Source organism: Macrobrachium rosenbergii, chromosome 9 (assembly GCF_040412425.1).
Source record: "Macrobrachium rosenbergii isolate ZJJX-2024 chromosome 9, ASM4041242v1, whole genome shotgun sequence".
Lineage (NCBI taxonomy): Eukaryota > Metazoa > Arthropoda > Malacostraca > Decapoda > Palaemonidae > Macrobrachium > Macrobrachium rosenbergii.
This window is the reverse complement of record NC_089749.1, coordinates 8,925,454-8,944,437: the sequence shown is the minus strand read 5'-3', so window position 1 is coordinate 8,944,437 and position 18,984 is coordinate 8,925,454. Positions and strand designations below refer to the sequence as shown.

General features: G+C 40.4%; 1 protein-coding gene across 1 annotated transcript; it reads right to left on the bottom strand.

Annotated features, from left to right (window-relative positions):
• Positions 1–95: 95 nt before the first annotated feature.
• Positions 96–17,834, bottom strand: IntS1 (integrator complex subunit 1). Its single transcript, XM_067108337.1, is given in 9 exon segments — positions 96–2,410; positions 4,684–4,803; positions 6,685–6,786; positions 8,213–8,335; positions 8,831–9,001; positions 10,226–13,293; positions 13,296–13,494; positions 14,233–14,411; positions 17,533–17,834. Coding segments are annotated over 9 exon segments (6,285 nt in total). The 5' UTR covers positions 17,684–17,834; the 3' UTR covers positions 96–238.
• Between the last annotated feature and the right edge of the window lie 1,150 nt (positions 17,835–18,984).

Here is an 18,984-nt window from a genome sequence, read left to right as displayed (position 1 = left end):
TTTACTGTCCTCACCACCTTACGGAAAGTAATATGGTAACTGCAATTGCAACATGTCGATTACTTATTTTACCGTGGAAATTACAATACATAACGTATTAGGTCTCTTTAATCCTAAAACAAAGAAAATTAATCCATCTCCAGCTTCTATTTATTAATAATAATAATAATAATAATAATAATAATAATAATAATAATTAATTATCTCCATCGAAAAACAAGACTGATAAACTTTTGCACTAAGACCCAGTATGCAAATGTAACAAACATAAAGTTTCGCTCAGAGAAGCCGATGCACTAGCAGACGACGTTAACGCCGAGACAAAGGCAGCGCAAAGCAGTTCTGGTGCCTGGTCGTGCAGCAACAAAATCACATCGGGGAGATGTTCTAGAGCAGTCTCCACCACGGCACTATCTTCAGACTTCAGAGCAGCGAGGACAGCCTGACCAATGCGGCCGCCCAGAGCAGGTCGCTGGTGCAGCAGGCGTGATATCAGCTCCCAACACATCATACGCAAACCTTTGTTTTCGCTGGATATGCCAGTGCAAAATATATGCGTGTACGACGGTAAAACTGCGCTGACCCAACGATCGGCTAATTCACTGATCTTCTTCAGGATTTCTAGTTGTTCTTCGGGCAGTCCTGGACCTTCAAGCCTTGCTTGCATTTCATTCACTTGTGCCATAATAAAAGGTGGGGGTATTGGGCCCTGAAAACATCCAGTCGACAAACTTAGATCAATGTTAGTCTGCTGATTTGAAGTTGACTCCTTGGGCTGGTCCATCCCACGGGCAGCTGCAATTGCAGCCAATGATCGTAGGGCTGCAATATCAGGGTGATGAGTCTGCAGAGTAGCTAACAGGCTGGAATGCGCACACAGGTATGTCGCAGCTGGACCCCCCTGACATCCAACCCACACCATCAACAGATGAGAAAAACGGGCAAGAAGATGTCCCAGCTCATGAACGGATGTGAATAATGCCATGAAACTGTCCAGCAAAGGAGTCAATGCTTCGTGATGTTGTGGAGCAAACAGCAGTGGCTGTAGGAGTTCCAAAACTCCCAATATCATTGAGAACAATTCAAGGTAATTGCTCGACCGCAATGCTGACAACTGCAAATGATTGGTGCCTTTCAGTGACGCTGCTAATAATGGCAGGTGACGCAGGACGATCAGTGGGTGTGATACAGCTTGCTTGCGAACTGCTGCCTCTATATCACACATTCGCCTCCGGAATTCTCGGCCTGGCTGGGGAGAGGCAAGCATTGTAAGAAGTGTGTGAAGGGCAACATCTGCACCACTCTCCTGAGCTCGACCTCCTTTAGCCCCAGACATCACAACTCTCGTCATTGTGCCTGCTGGTAAATATGATATAATTCGAGGCATTCGCAAATAAAGATGATACAGTAGATGTCCAGCTGCTTGACCACTTGAACTGGTATTCTGAGAAACTCCCGACAAATGCTCTGCCAAAACCTGCATTGCCTCTGAAGAATTGTTTAAGCTATGAAGCAGTAATGGTAAATGCTTTTCTAAACTGGTTATACCACGTCCAGCTTCGAGCGCTGTTTGACAATCGGCAATCATATACTGGGCTAAATGAACTATTTCAGAAGTACTGAATGTTAAAAGGGCCTCTTGGGGAGCATGGCGAGGCGTTCTGCGTTCTCTACCCTGCCAAAGTTTTGGCACATGCAACACTGCCCAAACAAATCCAAGAACAGCAGCAGGGTCAAGCGTTGTGCTGTGCACGCGCAACAAAGAACGCACGCAGTGCTCAAGGGTGTCCCATCGTGCCTGATGCGTGAATGCTGCAAGGAGGTAGGCTTGGCTATAGCTCCCTTCCTTTTGCTTATTCCCAGCTCGTTTCTTGAAGAGTAAAATTTGCTGCAACTGGTTTGACCCTTTTTCTAACTCGGGGTCAAGAACTTGCAACCAATCTAATAACAGTGCAGAGGGGGGATTGTTTCCCTTTTGTACATCCCCTTCCTGTTTTACAGAAACGCCCGACAAGAGTAACTGAGTCAGCGCTTCAACAACCGGTGTCATTTTCCCTCCTTTCATTGCAGAGCTGACCACACTGCAGATTTCTTTCTCTAACTGACTTGGGGGCAAACAAGAGAGATGTAGTAAAATAGTCTCCGACGACGTTATATCAACTTCTGCCTTTGGCTCTTTCTTTTTCGCCTCCTGAAATTGCAGTTCCTCAATATTGAAGGTTTCGAGAACGTTCGTCAGCGGCGACTTTAAATCTGGAGCCATCCTCAAGATAATGGCAACCAGCTGGCAAGTCATGCTGTACAGCTTTTCGCAGCATTTCTTGCTGTGCATGTTGTGTAGGAGGCGAAAGAGGGAGGCAGAATAAATGTAGTGTTGATGCAGTCCCGTAACAAAGCTCCGAGCATGCTGCTGCAAGAGAGAAGAAATTTATTATGGTAACTGAACACAGCATTGGTATAATCTCAAAAATTCTTAATCTTACACACCTACAATAATAAATGAAAGCTTAGTATTATATGCACGTATTGTTTTTTGTTGGTCCACACCTCTTTATTACTGTGATGGTGGGGGCGTTAATGGTCCCCCCCTGTTATACGCTCTCATTCCTTAACTGTTGTCTGTGGACCAAAGATTTTCTCTTTTTTTTTAGCAAAGTGCTCAATATGCATTTTTCAAAATTTTTAAAGGTAACTGCATCGACAGTGATTTAAAAACTGACCTCTTGTTTCAGCAAAGTACAGTATCACGTCTGTCTCTCACCACACATCCAGATTTGATACTTTGCTGTAACAAGAAGTCAATGATAAAATCACTGCCGATGAAGTTAACTCCAAAATTTCAAACAATGCATCTTCAACACCTTGCCACAAAAAAGGGGTGTTTTGTACCAACTGGAGGGGCTACGAGGTGGAAACGCCCAATATAAGAAAACAACTGTATTTAAAATTAATGAATGTATGAATCAAAAGTTAGGCTGTAATGCCAAGCACTGGGGTACTTCCAGCCACTCAGCATTTAAGACATTGAAGTGAGGGAGTTGGAGTGGCTGGACAGCAAGATAAAGAGACAGAAAAAATACGAGGTGAAGTATTAGGATTCAAAGGTGAAAAGGGGAAGAATATACCACAGTAATATTCAGGGTCGTTTGACAGCAAGATGGAAAAAAAGGAAGTGATAAGCGGGTACAGGTAAGGACGAGAGAGATGCCATAAACATCCCTTTGTAATGCCCACAGTGCACTAACCCAGATTAATAAGCAACAATCTGAAAACTAAAAGGGCATAAGTTTAAATGCTGGTCAGTGCAAGAGAACGTAATGACAACTTGTCCTTTTTACCTTTGCCACACACACAATGTACAGCTTCAATTCAAGAAGCAACCTCGTGTGCAAATTCTTAAGTCATGGAAGCCTCATGACACACTTTGTGAACAGGAATATAAAGTTTACGCCAAAGGCCAAGCGCTGGGACCTACGAGGTTATTCAGTGCTGAAAGTAATGACGAAACAATTGATAGGAGAAGGGGGAAAGTAAGGTGGAAGAAAGAGAATGTGAATGGAGGTACAACAAAAGGAATGTGCGGGGTTGCAGCTAGGGGGTGAAGGGACGCAAGTAATGCCTACAATGCGCTGGTTGAGGTACAATGACGGCATTAGCCCCTTATGGGGCTTACTCTGCGAAGATGTTCCCTAATATGACCAGCTTCACAAATTCTTGGATACAGTGACATGTTACACTGTTCACTTAAAAAATCCCAAAGCAACTGTTCAGAATTCAATTGGATACAGTAACTGCAATGACTGATCTTTCAAAGATATTAAGAAAAAACTCTACTGTACATGGTATGGACTGAGATTAGAAGTTTGCAAGGTACATATCCTCTGTGATGGTTGATTGCACCAGCAGACAATTAGTTATGGGCAAATGCATCTAAACTAATTTTCAGTATGGATCTAATAGTGCAAAAATGAGTTGAGCACGCACAGTCAGAATAACAAACTACGTACTAACAGTGGGTGAAGATGGGATCCCACAAATCTGACAGTTCCTTCTCTGTGCCTAAAATCCACCATATTTTCCATTTTGAAATGATTTCCGTTTTCTGCAAAAACTTATCCTACAGGTACAATCGGATGTGCTTAACAAGAATTTGTAAATATTTAGGAACACTGAATAAATTCTGCGAAACTATGACATTAAGTCGATTAACGAGACATTCTTGAATTTGTTATACTTAGAGCATACAATGTATGTGGATAAAAGCTCCTCCACAGGATTTACAAGGGCTAAAATTATACATGCCAAAAGCTACGTAATTTCACATGACTAAATGACTTCAAACTAATTATTTACCATTTCATATCTCTTAATTTCTTCCTTCACTTATGATGAAGAAAGATAGGCATGTTACAGTCTCACTATCACAGTCATGTTCTGATAAAATGACCAAGTTTGGAAACAAAAAATCTAGCGCAATGTAAAGTTTCTTTACCTTATATAGAGTTGAACCTAGTTACTTGCATTTCTTGAAATTTTACTGGTGGCAAAAATACCTGTATATCATTTAGGCCTAAGTATAGTATTTTAAAATGCTGACAATTTTACCTGTAATTAATAAAAATAAACATTGAAAACACAACTGTTTAAAAATAGAAAAAATGACAGCATATGTCAGTAACTTACTGGGGACTGAACGATTGCAGTGAGACTGCTCAGGAATTCGCTGATGTACGGACTTTCGGGATCTTGTCGACTGATCTCCCTGGTAAAGTGACGTTGCAAAACTCTCATTGTGTCTTGAACCTAATAAAAGGGGATAATACAAAGAAGTAATCATAATTTAACAAGTAAAACTTTCACATTAAAATTACACTGATTTTATGGGTCAAACTCCACAACAAGTGCCCTCTGTCAAACAAGTTCCACAGATACTAAACAGACACATAAATAAATTATACCCAGTTGCAAATGAATTAACATATTCATGTGACAAATATAGTAGATGAACTTTAAGAAACTACTAAGATCCGAGTTCCAAAATATTGTAATCTTAAGTCTAAATAATTTAAATTTTCTTCAAACAAGCTCATCAATTCATACAACAACCTATTGCGCTATAGGATTCAGGAAATTATCTGAAGTTGAAACTGGATCATTATCTATTATAAAGATCCTCAAGCTATACCAGAGTGACAAACCACCTGAATAGTTGGGAGAGGCCTCAACGTATATAAGCATAAAGTTCCACTCTTAAACTGATGTGTCTTTACCAAACTGGGGAAGGATAAGGAACCTCCTGAGTAAAATGGCTTGTACTTACAATGCAAAATTTGTTTTTCGAATTATATATACCACAGATGCAAAAATACACCAATACATTACATCTACAACTATTTACTTTGGAAGGAAAACAATGGGTAAGGAAGAATTCTGATTGGGATGATGTCATGAAGTACAAAAGTAATGTATCTACACCGCTCATGTTGTCAACCCACTCATCAATCCCTCTGAGTCAGCACTGTCCAAGCACACAATGGTAGCCTTTCTTCTTTAGGACTCAGACACCAACCTCAAATGTATAGGGATTGTGTAATATATTAACTATACTGTATGAAATGATCAGAAGGAACTGAAATGAAAGTGAAAGATTAAGAAAGACATTACTCAAATGCCAAATACAGTACTGTACTCTTACTGCCTGCCATCATAGGGCTGAGAGACATCCCTGAAGTGGAATGTATGGAAAAATGGGAACAAATTTTCCACAGAAAGGAGTCTTAGAGCCCTGATGTGAAAACTGACCGAGTAAGAACCCTTTTCATTGTTTTGGAAGTGTGCCTCGGAGCTGCTGCATGGAGGTTTAGGTTATTGTAAAGCAATGGGTTTTGGACAAAGCAAAAGCATGCCCACCTCACAACGGGAAGAGAAGTGGTGGTCTTGCCCCACTTAAGGGAATGGAATATAAAATTTAGGCCAAAGGCCAAGCACTGGGGCCTATGAGGTCATTCAGCACTGAAAGGGAAATTGAGAGTAGAAAGGTTTTAAAGGTAAGAGAGGAGGAAAGCCTTGCAGTTGCACTGAAGCAATTGTTAGGAGAGGGTGAAAAGTAAGATAGAAGAAAGAGAATATAAACTGAGGTATAGTAAAAAGAATGAGAGGGATGATAGCTAATGGCCAAAGGGATGCCGCACAGAACCTTATGTAATGCCTACACTACATCGTGTGAGTTACAATGACAGTAATACCGCCCAAAGGAGAAAGGAACTTTGGAGCCCTCTGTAAGAAGCTGACGGAGTCAGAGCCTTTTTTGTCTTTTTTAGTTATGTCTAATAGCTATGCTTGGAGGTTTAGATTACTGTAAAGTAATGGGTTTCAGACAAAGCAAAAAGATGCCCAAATCACATGGGGAAGAGAAGTGGTGGTCTTGCCTCTCTTATGGGCTAACTTTTACATCATTCCATAGTGGAATCATTTCCCTTGAAATGATTCTAAACAAACACTGTGTTATTCTCCAAACTGAAGTGTGAGGCTTTGTAAAGCAATGGATTATGCTCACAAGAAAACAAGAATCACTGAATAATTCAAAGTTATAAATGAAAGACATTTTTAAGACATGGTGGAATCCCTATCAAGCTGAAGGAGAAGTATGCTTCTGCAATAAAAAATTTAAGCTTTAAAACATACCTGCTTTTTGTGGTCTCTGTGAAGAATATCATTCGTGAAGCACTGAAGAACAAAGGATTGCACCTCACTTTTACTCAATTCAGTGTGAAGAGCCTGAGATATCTGCAATAAAATTAAGAGAGCATGCATTTATACAGTAATGACTATCTGGCAATCTCAGAAACATTAATGACCACTTTCTCTTACTTGAGAGTAAAAAATTAGTAGGCATTCAACTCTAAAAAAAGAACTCACACAAAATACAATCCTGAGGAAAAATTGGGAAAATGAAAATATTACAATTGTGCACAATCATACCAACTTGCGTAAGATTACCATTAGGCAGTCCCCGGTTTACGACGGGTCTGGCTTACAACGTTCCGAGGTTACGACGCTTTTCAAATATAGTCATCAGAAATTATTTTCAGCCGACGATGTTCGGGGTTACAACGACGCCGATCCGACAGAAGACATATGGCTCCAAAACAGCAGAATAATCAAAAATTTGGAGGTTTTCTTTTGATGAAAAACTGTAAAAATGCAGTTTACATCGTTTTCAATACACCAAAAGCATTAAAAGTAAGATTTGCTTTGGATTTTTGATGATTTTTGATGATTTTCAATTTATGACGCGGCGTAAGAACGGAACCCTCGTCGTAAACCAGGGACTGCCTGTATTAATATTACTGTTATTATTATAAGATTGTTGAACCAGGCCACTAAAGTTAAAATTCTGAACTCACAGGAAGAACTCGTAAGGTTTCTTCATAATAATAAACTTTTGATTCTATTTAAGAATTAAAATTTTTGGCCAAAAACAACTGCATAATCCAATTATTCAAGAATTTAAGCTCAAATGTCATGCTTGTTTTGTATCTGAAATATTAGATGAACAGCATTTCAATGAAACACAGGAAGGTAATAAAAAAACCTATCAGACCACTTGTAAAGAAATATTAGGATTCAGAATAATAAAAAGATAAAACATGCGCAGTACATCAACTGAGAACTAGACTTTCTTGATAACAGATGGTCTCTCTCTTGGAACCCCTGATAAGCTAGAGAATTCTGGCAGGGAATGCAGCTAGACGGTTGGTGTAATTTTGACATACAGACCAAACACATATTCAGGAATCAAGCGAGTAAAGAAGGGGCTTCTTTTAGTAATTCTACAAACTTGTTAATTATTGATAATGATGCCTTCTGCATTTAGAAATTCCCCAAGCCTTCTAAGGCTGACAAGGAATGTAATTTAAAATGCAATATCTGGCCTTGTGTGGAAATAAAAAAAATTTGTCAGTACACAAATTTTAAATTTTCATTTTAACTGAATTTTGGCTTACTTTGTAACTCAACTCAAAGAGATAAAATACAGACACATTTTGTATATACAGTACACAGTACCATGTACAGAGTATTGTGTTTTAGGATGAAAATACTGTATGGACTTTATATCATACTGTACTTAAATAGGCATGAATAGTACAGTAACCAACCAGAACATAACTCGTTCGTACGTAGGGTGGCGTCTGTAAATGGAAGACTTTACCTTCAGTGGGGTGACGAGAGGCCGTACTTGAGGAGGTCGCTCTCCCACCACGTCCATGTCATCTCGCTCCCCGAGGGTAGCAGCGAATGCATGCCCTCCTTTGGCCCCTCGCTGATGTTGTACCTTTAAATAACATAATTCATTAAATAAAGTCACAATGAAAGATAGAATATAGCATAGAATATCACATTTCAGCCAAAGGCCAAGTGCTAGGACCTATGAGGTCATTAAACACTGAAAGGGAAATTGACAGTAAGGTGATTTGAAAGGTGTAAGAGGAAAACCTCGCAGTTGACAAGGAAAAGTAATTTTAATTTGTATCAGTACACAAAACTTTAAATTTTCATTTTAACTGAATTTTGGCTTACTTTGAAACAACTACCAGGAGAGGGTGCAAAGTAAGATAGCAGAAAGAATATGAATGGAGGTATTGTAAAAGGAATTAATGGGTTGCAGCTAGGGCTGAAGGGGCGCTGCAAAGAACCGTAAGTAATACCTACAGTACGCCCCAAGAGGTGCACTGACAGCACTACCTCCCCGCGGGGACAACGAAATATAAAAACATTTCAGTACCTCCACATCATATAAATAGGAAACTGCTTACGGCAGAGTTCTTACCTCGACAAGCTGAGCCATGTACGTCTTGTGGCTTTTGTCTAAGACTGCTGCGGCAACTGCTTCTTCGCTGTGGTTGACGGCAACGTCCAGGGCACAAAGGAGCTTCGTCATGCTCGCGACAGGAATTCCAAAGGACTGAATGAAAAGCACGAGCTGTGATGGCTCCAAATCCTGAAGCAAAAAAGAAGAGGAATACACTATCACGCAGACACTATACACAACTGATTCACCGTGCACAATTATCAGATGGAAACAGTGATTGACATCTACATGTCAAAGAAAAGTCTATAGGAATGGAATGGAGCATAGAATTTAGGCCAAAGGCCTGGTGATAGGATCTATGAGGTCTTTCAGCGCTGAAAGGAAACTGCGAGTAGAAAGGTTTGAAAGGTGTAACAGGAGGAAAACCTCACAGTTGCAAGATGAAACAATTGTTAGGAGAGGGTGGATAGCAAGATGGAAGAAAGAGAATATCAATGGCGGTACAGTAAAAGAAAAGTCTATAAAACAATCTCAAATTATTATGTGAAGTTATCTGCTGTGCTATACTCCTCATATTTACTTATGCTGCTATTATAAATAAGTACCTTTAGTTTAAAATTATCAATCTATTACAATTCTTCTCTCTTGAACCCTGACCAAAGAATTTGTTTTTAAAGAAGAGCAGAATATTGCTGGGAAGACAAACGGAATGAGACAATCAAGTGGAAAAATGAAATAACAGGGAGTTGTGGGAGCTTGACAAAATCTTCTCAGTACTGTCTACAGTGATCAAAGCAAGGCACACTGTAAGCAGTAACCTGCCAGCAGGGTGACTGTTGTTGTAACATTAAAAACTGGGAATTTATGATGTCAGTCAGGGCAATGGTCTACCCAGCCTTCAATTTTGACCTAAATACCACCAATGAAACTACTTTTGTAATTGCAGTAAATCTAATGTAGACAATTATAATACGCAATATAAAACTGTCAAAAAAACTAAAACACTAACTTGGAAAATTTACTGAAACAAACAAAACTTTTTGGTTTTAGATAGAAGGCCTAAAAATCTTTACTATTTTGCAGTTTACGTTTTTTGAAGTCCTCTGGGGGAGTACAGTTGAAAGTGTGCCTGCCTTGTGCCACACACCGTAACATGCTATTAAAGCCTCTTTGCAATACCTATGCTGTCTTTAACTTCATCCAATCTTTAACTATGTCTTCCTTCAAAAGTTTTTAAAATCACCACTAATTACGGCACAAATCCTTTAGGTCAGCTCTTTGCAGCCTAGGAATAGGGCTCTGTGATTTGATAAAGCTATCTGGTAATATAAATTATGAACAAATCGTTAAAAAGTAACACTCCAAACGTTTTATCAATGTTGAATACATCTACAGTACTTAAAATAACTCTACCTTCAATGCAGCGTCAACAAGTTGGGGGACAGTTGACCTGATCATCTTCAACTTGAGCCAGTCTGGGAGAAGTAACGCTTCTTCAGATGTATCAACCAAAAATGCTTGGGGCATTTCCTCCTGCTCGGGAAACCAAGTCGTTAGTAGTTCGTGGAACAAGTCTGGACTGTTGTCTGGTCCGTGAGTTAAGAGAATCACCATGGCATGGACAACAAGTATATGCATCACTGCTTGTTCCCCGGAAGCCCACTGAATGCGAACTTGATCCTGACTTTCTGACCAAGTGAATGATTCTCTGGGAGGCAACCTTACTTTGCGCATGTAATTTATGAAAATGATGAGCAAGGCTTTAAGTGTACTGTGTGACTGGTTGAAAGGTTGATTGGGTCTATCTGGCATGGGCAGAATGGCTGATATCATTGTGAAACGCTCTACTATCAGCTGAGCCATGTCCTGCACAAGCTCAGCCTGATCTTGAAGTGGATCGTCTCGCGTGTGCACAGCCAGAAATCGGATGTAAGCACTAACCGCTTGCGGATCGGTCTCGATCTGGCACGCCGCACGGAGGGCCTGGCTGGCCACCCCTTGCACCAAATCGAACCCAGGCAAGTTTGGTAAGTACTGTAGCAGCCAGGCATGTGGAGCATGGGAGTCAGAATCTATTTCCATGGCGTCGTTCATTGGTGCGACGACCAGCTGTAAACCTCGAACTGCTTGTGTACGAGCTGCTGCTTGTTGTGAACTCAACCTCCTAAGAAAATATTCCAAGATTTCCACACTAACTCCGTCTTCTTGCCGTGGAGCTCGCAACAACGACCTCAAGTGCTGCAATAACTGATGGTGTTTGGTTGCAACATCACTACCTGAGGTGCCCGCTTCACTAAGCAAAAATTCACACAAGCACTGAACTGGCAATACTGAGAATGCTCCTTCACTGCTCTGGACCAACTCTGCCAACCAAGGCATACTCTGCGAAGCTCCCTGCCTCTGAATGATATCAACTAAAAAGTCAGGTGACCGACTACGGCACAAAAGATGCCCGATCTTATGGGAGGTATTAAGAGCTTTTAACTGATCAAGAACTATCGCCGGAGGTTTGCGAGCTGGACCGGTCGGTTCCATTGTGATAAGCTGGCTCAAGAGGAGGCTGTTTTGTTCAGTGATGGTCTTTTGAGCCAAATGGGACTCAAAATCCAGAATCTGCTGCCTTTCAAGTGCGCATAAATGAATCTCTTGTGAAGACATTTCCTCTCCCTTTTCCCCAGTGGCTAATGTAGGTGGAGGGAAGACAAAAGAATTAGTGATGCACATTTCCATCAGTGTTCTTAAAGTTGGATAAGACTCCCATGCAAGTAATCCAAATACTGTAGGATTGTGAGCAGTTATAAGCAAAAGTATCATCCAAGCTTTCCAATACAAGTTAGCAATAGCAGTTTTTGGTGGTCTGTACCCCTGCGGCAGAGGTGAGTTCTCAGGGGGAATATACGGGCATAAGTTGAATATGAGTTCTATGATTTTTGTGTCCTCTATGTGCAACACCTCCAATTCATCATTATGAAGGGCTGTGGCTCTTTTCACAAGTTTGTCCACTAACTCCAGTAAGTCTTGAGACTTCATCCACTGATCTTTCATCACTGCTATCATGAGAAGTCTTGTCAGGGTTTCTTGTTTGACGGGTATTTCCGAAGTTAACCTGAAGTATAAAGGACGGTCATTTTCAGTCGGCCAGTTATCTTTGTTGAAATATACCTCAGCTCCTTCAAACATCAGTATCTTGTGGAGGCATCGTGTGTATTCTTCTTTACTGGGATTGTAGCATTTCGGGACGACTCTATACAACCACGAAAGGGCATCACGCTGGACAGAAGCCACCAATTCTTGGTACCTTCTGACGGGATCCAAGTCTCTCTGTTCCCCTCTATACATCTGAGCTGCACTCTCCCTTACTTGTGGGGAGATGGCCACAAAGAGAGTAAGCACAATGAGATCAGTAATGCTGTGAAACATCCTCTCTTTGAACTCAAAGTTATCACGAAATGACTGATCTTTTCGATCTTTCATCAGACCTATACAAAACTTCTGGAACTGCATGTCATGCCTCAGCGCCCTGACAATTTCTCGCAAGAGAGCTCTCAGGGCCCTAAGAAAGTCTTCCTTGTTGCAAAGAAGTTCTTGGAATTCTTCTGCAAGTATTATGGCAGCATGCTCGGGGGCAAATTGAAATATGACTGAGAGGATTGCCATATTGCTCGGATTTCTAGCCTGAGACAGTTCATTATAGAGTGTATGCTTCATTACAGAAGGAATATTATCAGGGTGGGCAGCTAGTAGTTCCCTCAAACAAGACATATACTGATTGATAAGTGGCTTATGCTTCAATCTCAGCCTTATGACATGACTAATGCACTCAATATCCAGCTGAGAGTGAGTATTACAATTCAAACAAAGCGACATGAGCAACTCCGTAGCTGGTCTTTGTAGCTTGGGACTTTGGAGCCACATCTCAAGTCTTGGGGCAACGTGCCTACGTACTTCAGGAATGCCACATACCGACGACAAAAATCGAATGAAATTGCGGGCAACAGCATCAGGACTCTGATGTCTAACTCCTAGCTGGTGTTGTACTGCTTCCATTACCATCTCTTCAACATCTACCAATATGCCTGCATAACGATTCGTAACACTTACATCTAAGCTCTCTTTGCACTCTAAAGACAATTCGGAGTCACCATCGCCAGAATCGGCTCCCCCCGAACCTACTGACACAGGAGGAGATGGACAATCTTGACGGCTACCCATTCCCAGATCAGGATACAACAGATTCTTAGGTGGTAACTTGGTTTTGAAACCTGTGGCAATATTATCTACAAATCCTTTGCAGTCTTCGTGGTCTACCCAAATTCTCTCACCGAGAGAATCTTCAATATATACGCGAACGAATATGTCTGGCCAGGACTTTTCATCTTGAAAGGCTGCCAGCAGAATGTTGGCAGCCAGAACTGAGACAGCAGCATTACCCTTTGTTTTGTAAGTCATTGAATGGTCCCTTTTGAGAAGTGAGCAAAAGCCTCCACAACCATTTCAGATCTGCTGAAAAGGTATGGCTTGACTTTTGCTAAGTACATAAGGGAAAAGCAGAGCAAACTATCTGGTTTGGTTCTCTGCGCTCTGAGACTCTTGACAGCTCCACACAGATACATCTCTGAATTACCAGCATCGCCACACTCCTCTCCTGCTTCTATGAAGGGTATCAAATCATTTGGGTCGACCTGTAAAAAAAAAATATGAAGCTGTAGTCACTAAGTCTCTCATAAACCTAAAAACAGTAACTAGGATTCAAAAGAAAAATTCCACATACAGGCAGTCCCCGGTTTACGACGTTCCGAGGTTACAACGGTTTTCAAATATATTCATCAGAAATTATTTCCCGGTTTATGACACATGTTCCAGGGTTACGACTGCGTCAGACGCTGCGATCCGACGGAAGATGTATGGCTCCAAACAGCAGAATAATAAAAATTTGAGTTTTTATGAAGAAAAACTCAATAAAAATGTGGTTTACATCATTTTCCAATACCCAAAGCATTAAAGTAAAAGATTTTCTTAGATTTTTGACGATTTTTCGGTTTCTGACGCGGCGTAAAAAGCGGAACCCCGTCATAAACCAAGGACTGCCTGTATTCAGAAAAAAGTATTGAGATAAAAAATACTGATTACTCTACAGCATAGCACAGACAAAAATATTATGTCAGTTTTCAGCTTAACAAACACAGTAACACTTACGAGCACTTCCTCAAACTGATACATTACAGTAATGTAATCTACAGTAAGAACCTTTGTTACCGCCTTAAGTCATCTACCTTTTTCATGAAAGGTTAGATAACTTACAGTAATTCTACTATGAATGAAAAACAAATCCAATTAGGACATCAAGCTGCTTAAACACAAGGTGGACGAATAAAGACTATAGCTCAGTAAGAACATAAAAAGCCAAGTAAATACTGTACCTCTGCAGCAACATTTTCCCATTCTTCACTCAGCAAGTTGACCATATTATCACCGGCAATTTGTTTTGAAACACCCGGGCGTCCAACTGCGGACGCACCTCCCAAGCCTGGCTTGGGTTTTTTTCCGAGTAACCCTGATGAACCTGCACCACCATCTCTTCCACGCTCTCCAGATGGACCTGGAAATCATAGCAAACACTTACTGAACATGACTTATACAGGTTACATACACTACTGCATATGAAAATAAATTACTGTATGTTTATACGTTCTAAGACTTACTTATTGACATACTATCTAAAAAGCAATGGGAAAATTTAACACTACTGTATGTGTGGCCAACTGGCCGTGGCATTAAAAATTACTTGCAAGTTGTCAAAATACTTTTAACTGTTAGCAATGATCTACGCGTATTATATAGTAACACTTTACCAAAGTCACCTTGAGATGAAGATCTAGAAGTTTTATAAAACCTATGGGATTGTTAAAATCACCAGTTGAGGCCATCAACTGTCTTGTGGCTACCATGCATGCAAATGGTGTTCATTGTCAACCTATGAAATTCTTTCTCAATTTTAGGCTGATCATAGGCCTCATATCACGTACAACTTGACAAAGGCTGTTTCACCAAACTTGGAATCAGCTGTTTTGAATTGTCACTGCAAAAGGAAGCAGTACAATGTTGTTTTGCACGAAGTGTGAGGTGGATGGTATTGATTCTGTTAGAATTTGTTCTGACTGCAAATCCTGCCTGAACTTTTTAACATTGCATGAAGTTTTAAATATAGAATATAAATGTGGTTTTGTTAAGATAAAGTCACATGTGATTTGCATGATAATGATGTTCACTGCAGACTATACATCTACGGTCTGAAAGGGACAAGGTTTGAAGAAGCTCACTTCAGATTCTACAGCTGCACTAGTGGTTTAGAATAAGTCAAATTACCCATGATGAAGTTGCTGAACTTGTTGATGTGTCAGTACACAGTTTCAGCTGGGAAATGGTTAACCCATATAGAAAATAACAATGCTCAAATCGGTGACGAAGAAAATGTTGTGGAAACAGAGGAGGCCAAGTTTGGAAAGTGTAAATATAATAACGTTAGGGAAACTGAAAGTGTGAGTGTCTAGAAGTTTTAAACATGTTCCCAAACAAACTTTTAAGTTTCTGGCACCTGACTAAACACGTGAAACCCTGACTGAAAAGATCTGCAGGTGAATTTTGCCTTGTACTAAAATTATTAGTGTTTGCTGGGCCGTTTACTCTAAACTAAAAATCTTGATTTATATTCACATAACCGCAAACCACTCACAAAATTGTTTAGACCCCTAGAATGGAGCTTCTACTCATTATGCATTGCTAGTGGGACACAAGCCTAGCTTAACCTAACCTAGGGAATCAGGTTGCTACCAAGGCCTAGGCAACCCCTACCTAGGGGGTTGGGTTCTTACATAGCCAGGGGACTCTAGGGACCCCCTCACCTAACCTAACCTAGGTGGCCTAGCCATTGGGTTTTCAGTTCCCTGGACCCCTCCCTCATCTAACCTAACCTAATATGCCGACCGTTCCGAAGCCTAAAACCCTCCTTTTGATTGTTTTTTATATTTTTCTTGGGTTTATGATATTTACCATATTTTGTTAGTGTTTTTAGGTTCATTTTCAAAGGACTGGCATTAAACACAGAGCTCATTTTCCACACAAACTGGTAGTTACGAAACCAGAGAGGTGTGGTAGTAGTCTCCATGTAACCTTTGCATATTTTTGCTCAGTGACTAGCAGGAATAATAGAGCACGCAACTAGACGATTCTACAATAATTTTACGTTAGAAAAAATACAGCCGGAGCCTATGTAACATAAGTAGTTTCTGACTCATAGTCAAACACTGTACTAGGCAAAGCAGACAACGATAAAACTTTCCTAGACCATAATCGCATTTTGGACTTGAAAATATCATTTTCATACGTTTAAAAGTGCTTTGAACGTTTTTATTGTTTGTTTAGCCTATTTTGCGTTGAAGTTTTACTCTAATACCAGCACCAATCCCATGAGTGCCACATTCAGTGCCAGCCCCATTTGAATTAATGGTAAATCATAAATAAAAGAAAGTGAAAGTAAATTTAGTTTGGAGTAAATGGAGTGGAAGCAGAGTAGGGAAACAGAGGCAAGCATAAGAAATCCGGCCGTGAAAACGGGCCAAACCTAACCTTTCCTAAAATGCTGCATCCTGACATGACCAGACCTTACCTTCCCAATCTGACTTAGGGTGCTGTGCCTTACCTAGTGGGGATCTTCAGGCCATAACCCCCCAAGGGTCTTTACTACCATGGAATGAGTGGCAAAACATAAAAGATGATAAAAACCTTGGTCACAATAAATTTGCCATAGATGTGACGGGGCGAGTGTAGAACGACAGGAACAGGTTTCACAAATGGAAACAAACCTAACCTTTTCTAGGATGTCATGTCCTGACCTAACCAGATCTTACCTTCCTAACCTAACCTGAGGCACTGTGCCCGCCCTGAGCAATTTCAGATAACAGTTTAGAATAAATTAAGGTAGAACTATGGGGTTGCTCCGCATCTGGTGTTACCTTGGAAACTGACTTTTCCTGTAGTACTTTGGTTGCTTATTAACAATTTACCGTTATTTTCTGGCGATCGGAAGCGTTCCGCGTGACCGTCATGACAGTATGGTCTCTTGGTGTATTTCCCCATCCAAAACCCCGAGTTCCCGCTGGGTCCCCAACATTGTTGGATAGAGTTGTATGTTAAATCAGCAACACTAAAAGTTTATGAAAAATCAATTTCAAGGCAATAATTTGTGCAGAACTGTTATGTAGAGATACCGTGCTATAGTTCTACCGAGTAAATTAAGGTAAAACTTCACTTTATTTGCGCGGCCAGATTCCCGCTGGCCGTCGACCGGGACAGGTTCCTCATACATAAATAGGAATAACCTTTCCTATAATGCCAGGTCCTGACCTAGCTAGATCTTCCCTGCCTGACCTAACTTAGGGCAATGTGGCCCTGACCTGGCCGGGAGGGCGACCCCCTTGGACCCCACCCCCAAAAAGGCCGTAACCAGTCCCGGTCAGCGATTGGTGGGAATCAGGCCACGCAACTAAATTTTTACCTAAATTAATACCCAGATATCACAACTGGAAGGGTCAAACAAGTCTACCCTGCAGGACACCACATCCAGGGTATAGGATACCTTTGCCTTTCCTACTGTTTAGGTCTCACGATTTTGGGGACTTTCTCTAAGGTCTATTTGACTACTAAGAATTCTTCTTAATTACCTGTCGACTTCCCGGCGGAATACCCCGTCGAATGGGCGGACGCCTTGTCGATCTGGGTATCTGTCCGGCCCGGATTTTTGCCCAAAGTGATTAAGTTGCCAGGCAGGGGCACGTTCTTCGGCTTGGCACTTCTCGGCCCTTTTCGATCCATCTTCCCCTCATTTAACTCCTCTGGCTTGGATTAAGATGCTATAGTCACTCGAATTTACAGTTTCATCGGCGACATTGACTTAAAATGTCTAATTATCTTCATTTATGATTAATAAGAGGACTACTGGTAGGAGCCAAGTGACAACAAACACTTCTTCTTCTCTCTCATTTTTTGAAGGAATTGAAGACCTGTAGCTGTAGGCTCTCCTGTACAAAATAAAATACGAATAAATATATATTAATTACAGCTTTTATGCATAATATATTAATCCTTTAATGTGTGTCAGTCCCTCCACTAAAAAAAAATTATTAATAAATTCATGCCATCTCGTGAAGCTTAGTACTATATAATCAAACAGCTGCCATGAGTTCTCATTATTACAATATAATATATTCACAGATATATTCGATTAATTACAGTGATCAACACTTCAGAACAAGCTCTAGTGATCACTTCAGTTACATGGCTGGCGAAAGAGGAACGGGGATTTGTCCCAGTTCCAAATCCGATATAGGAAAAGGTGGGGATTTGACAGGATGTGAATATGATGAATGGTCATGAATAGCAAATAATTCAGTACCCAAAATAAATGCAGGTGGTTTTAATCTAGAACTACAATAATAAAAGTTATTCAGGGCTAGAGGTATCATAGGCTGCAACAGAAAAAAAAACAATAATTTATATGAAGTCCATTATTCAGTCCAAGTGTCAATATATCTAGGGATTTCTGATACTGATCCTTCTTCTTTGTTAAATCAGAGTCAACTTTTCCAATTTATTCTACTGTCGTTGAGAATCTCCTTATCTGTCAAGTGAATGTTATCAAAATGTTCTAACTTGGTTAGGTAGACCAGCATTTTGAACAGCATTCTGATCATGGCTATTGAACGAACCAGATACATTTTTTTTCTTTAAATTGACTGTGCTGTACTTAGACAAACCCTTGGTAGTACAAGAAAACCATTTTCTTGGAAGGCATCAATGATGATGGCATCATGAGAGATAAGTGGCTATGCCCTAGATGTTTTGATACAGGGCATTCCTTAGTGAATGAATATGAAGAAGGGGTAACACTAGGGCAATGACTTCAATTAGGCTGGTAATCTCGGGAAGAATAAAATGTTATAAATTGTTATAAACGTGACTGCGCCTAATATTGAGAAGATCACTTATGCAGATAAAGTCGAAGAAAAAAATATTATTAATAATATCTACACAGGATTCCTATAAAATCTTTGAGAAGAAAAATAAGGTTCCCAATTTTGTTCATAGAGGTTTTAGAGATAATGCAATGACCAGGA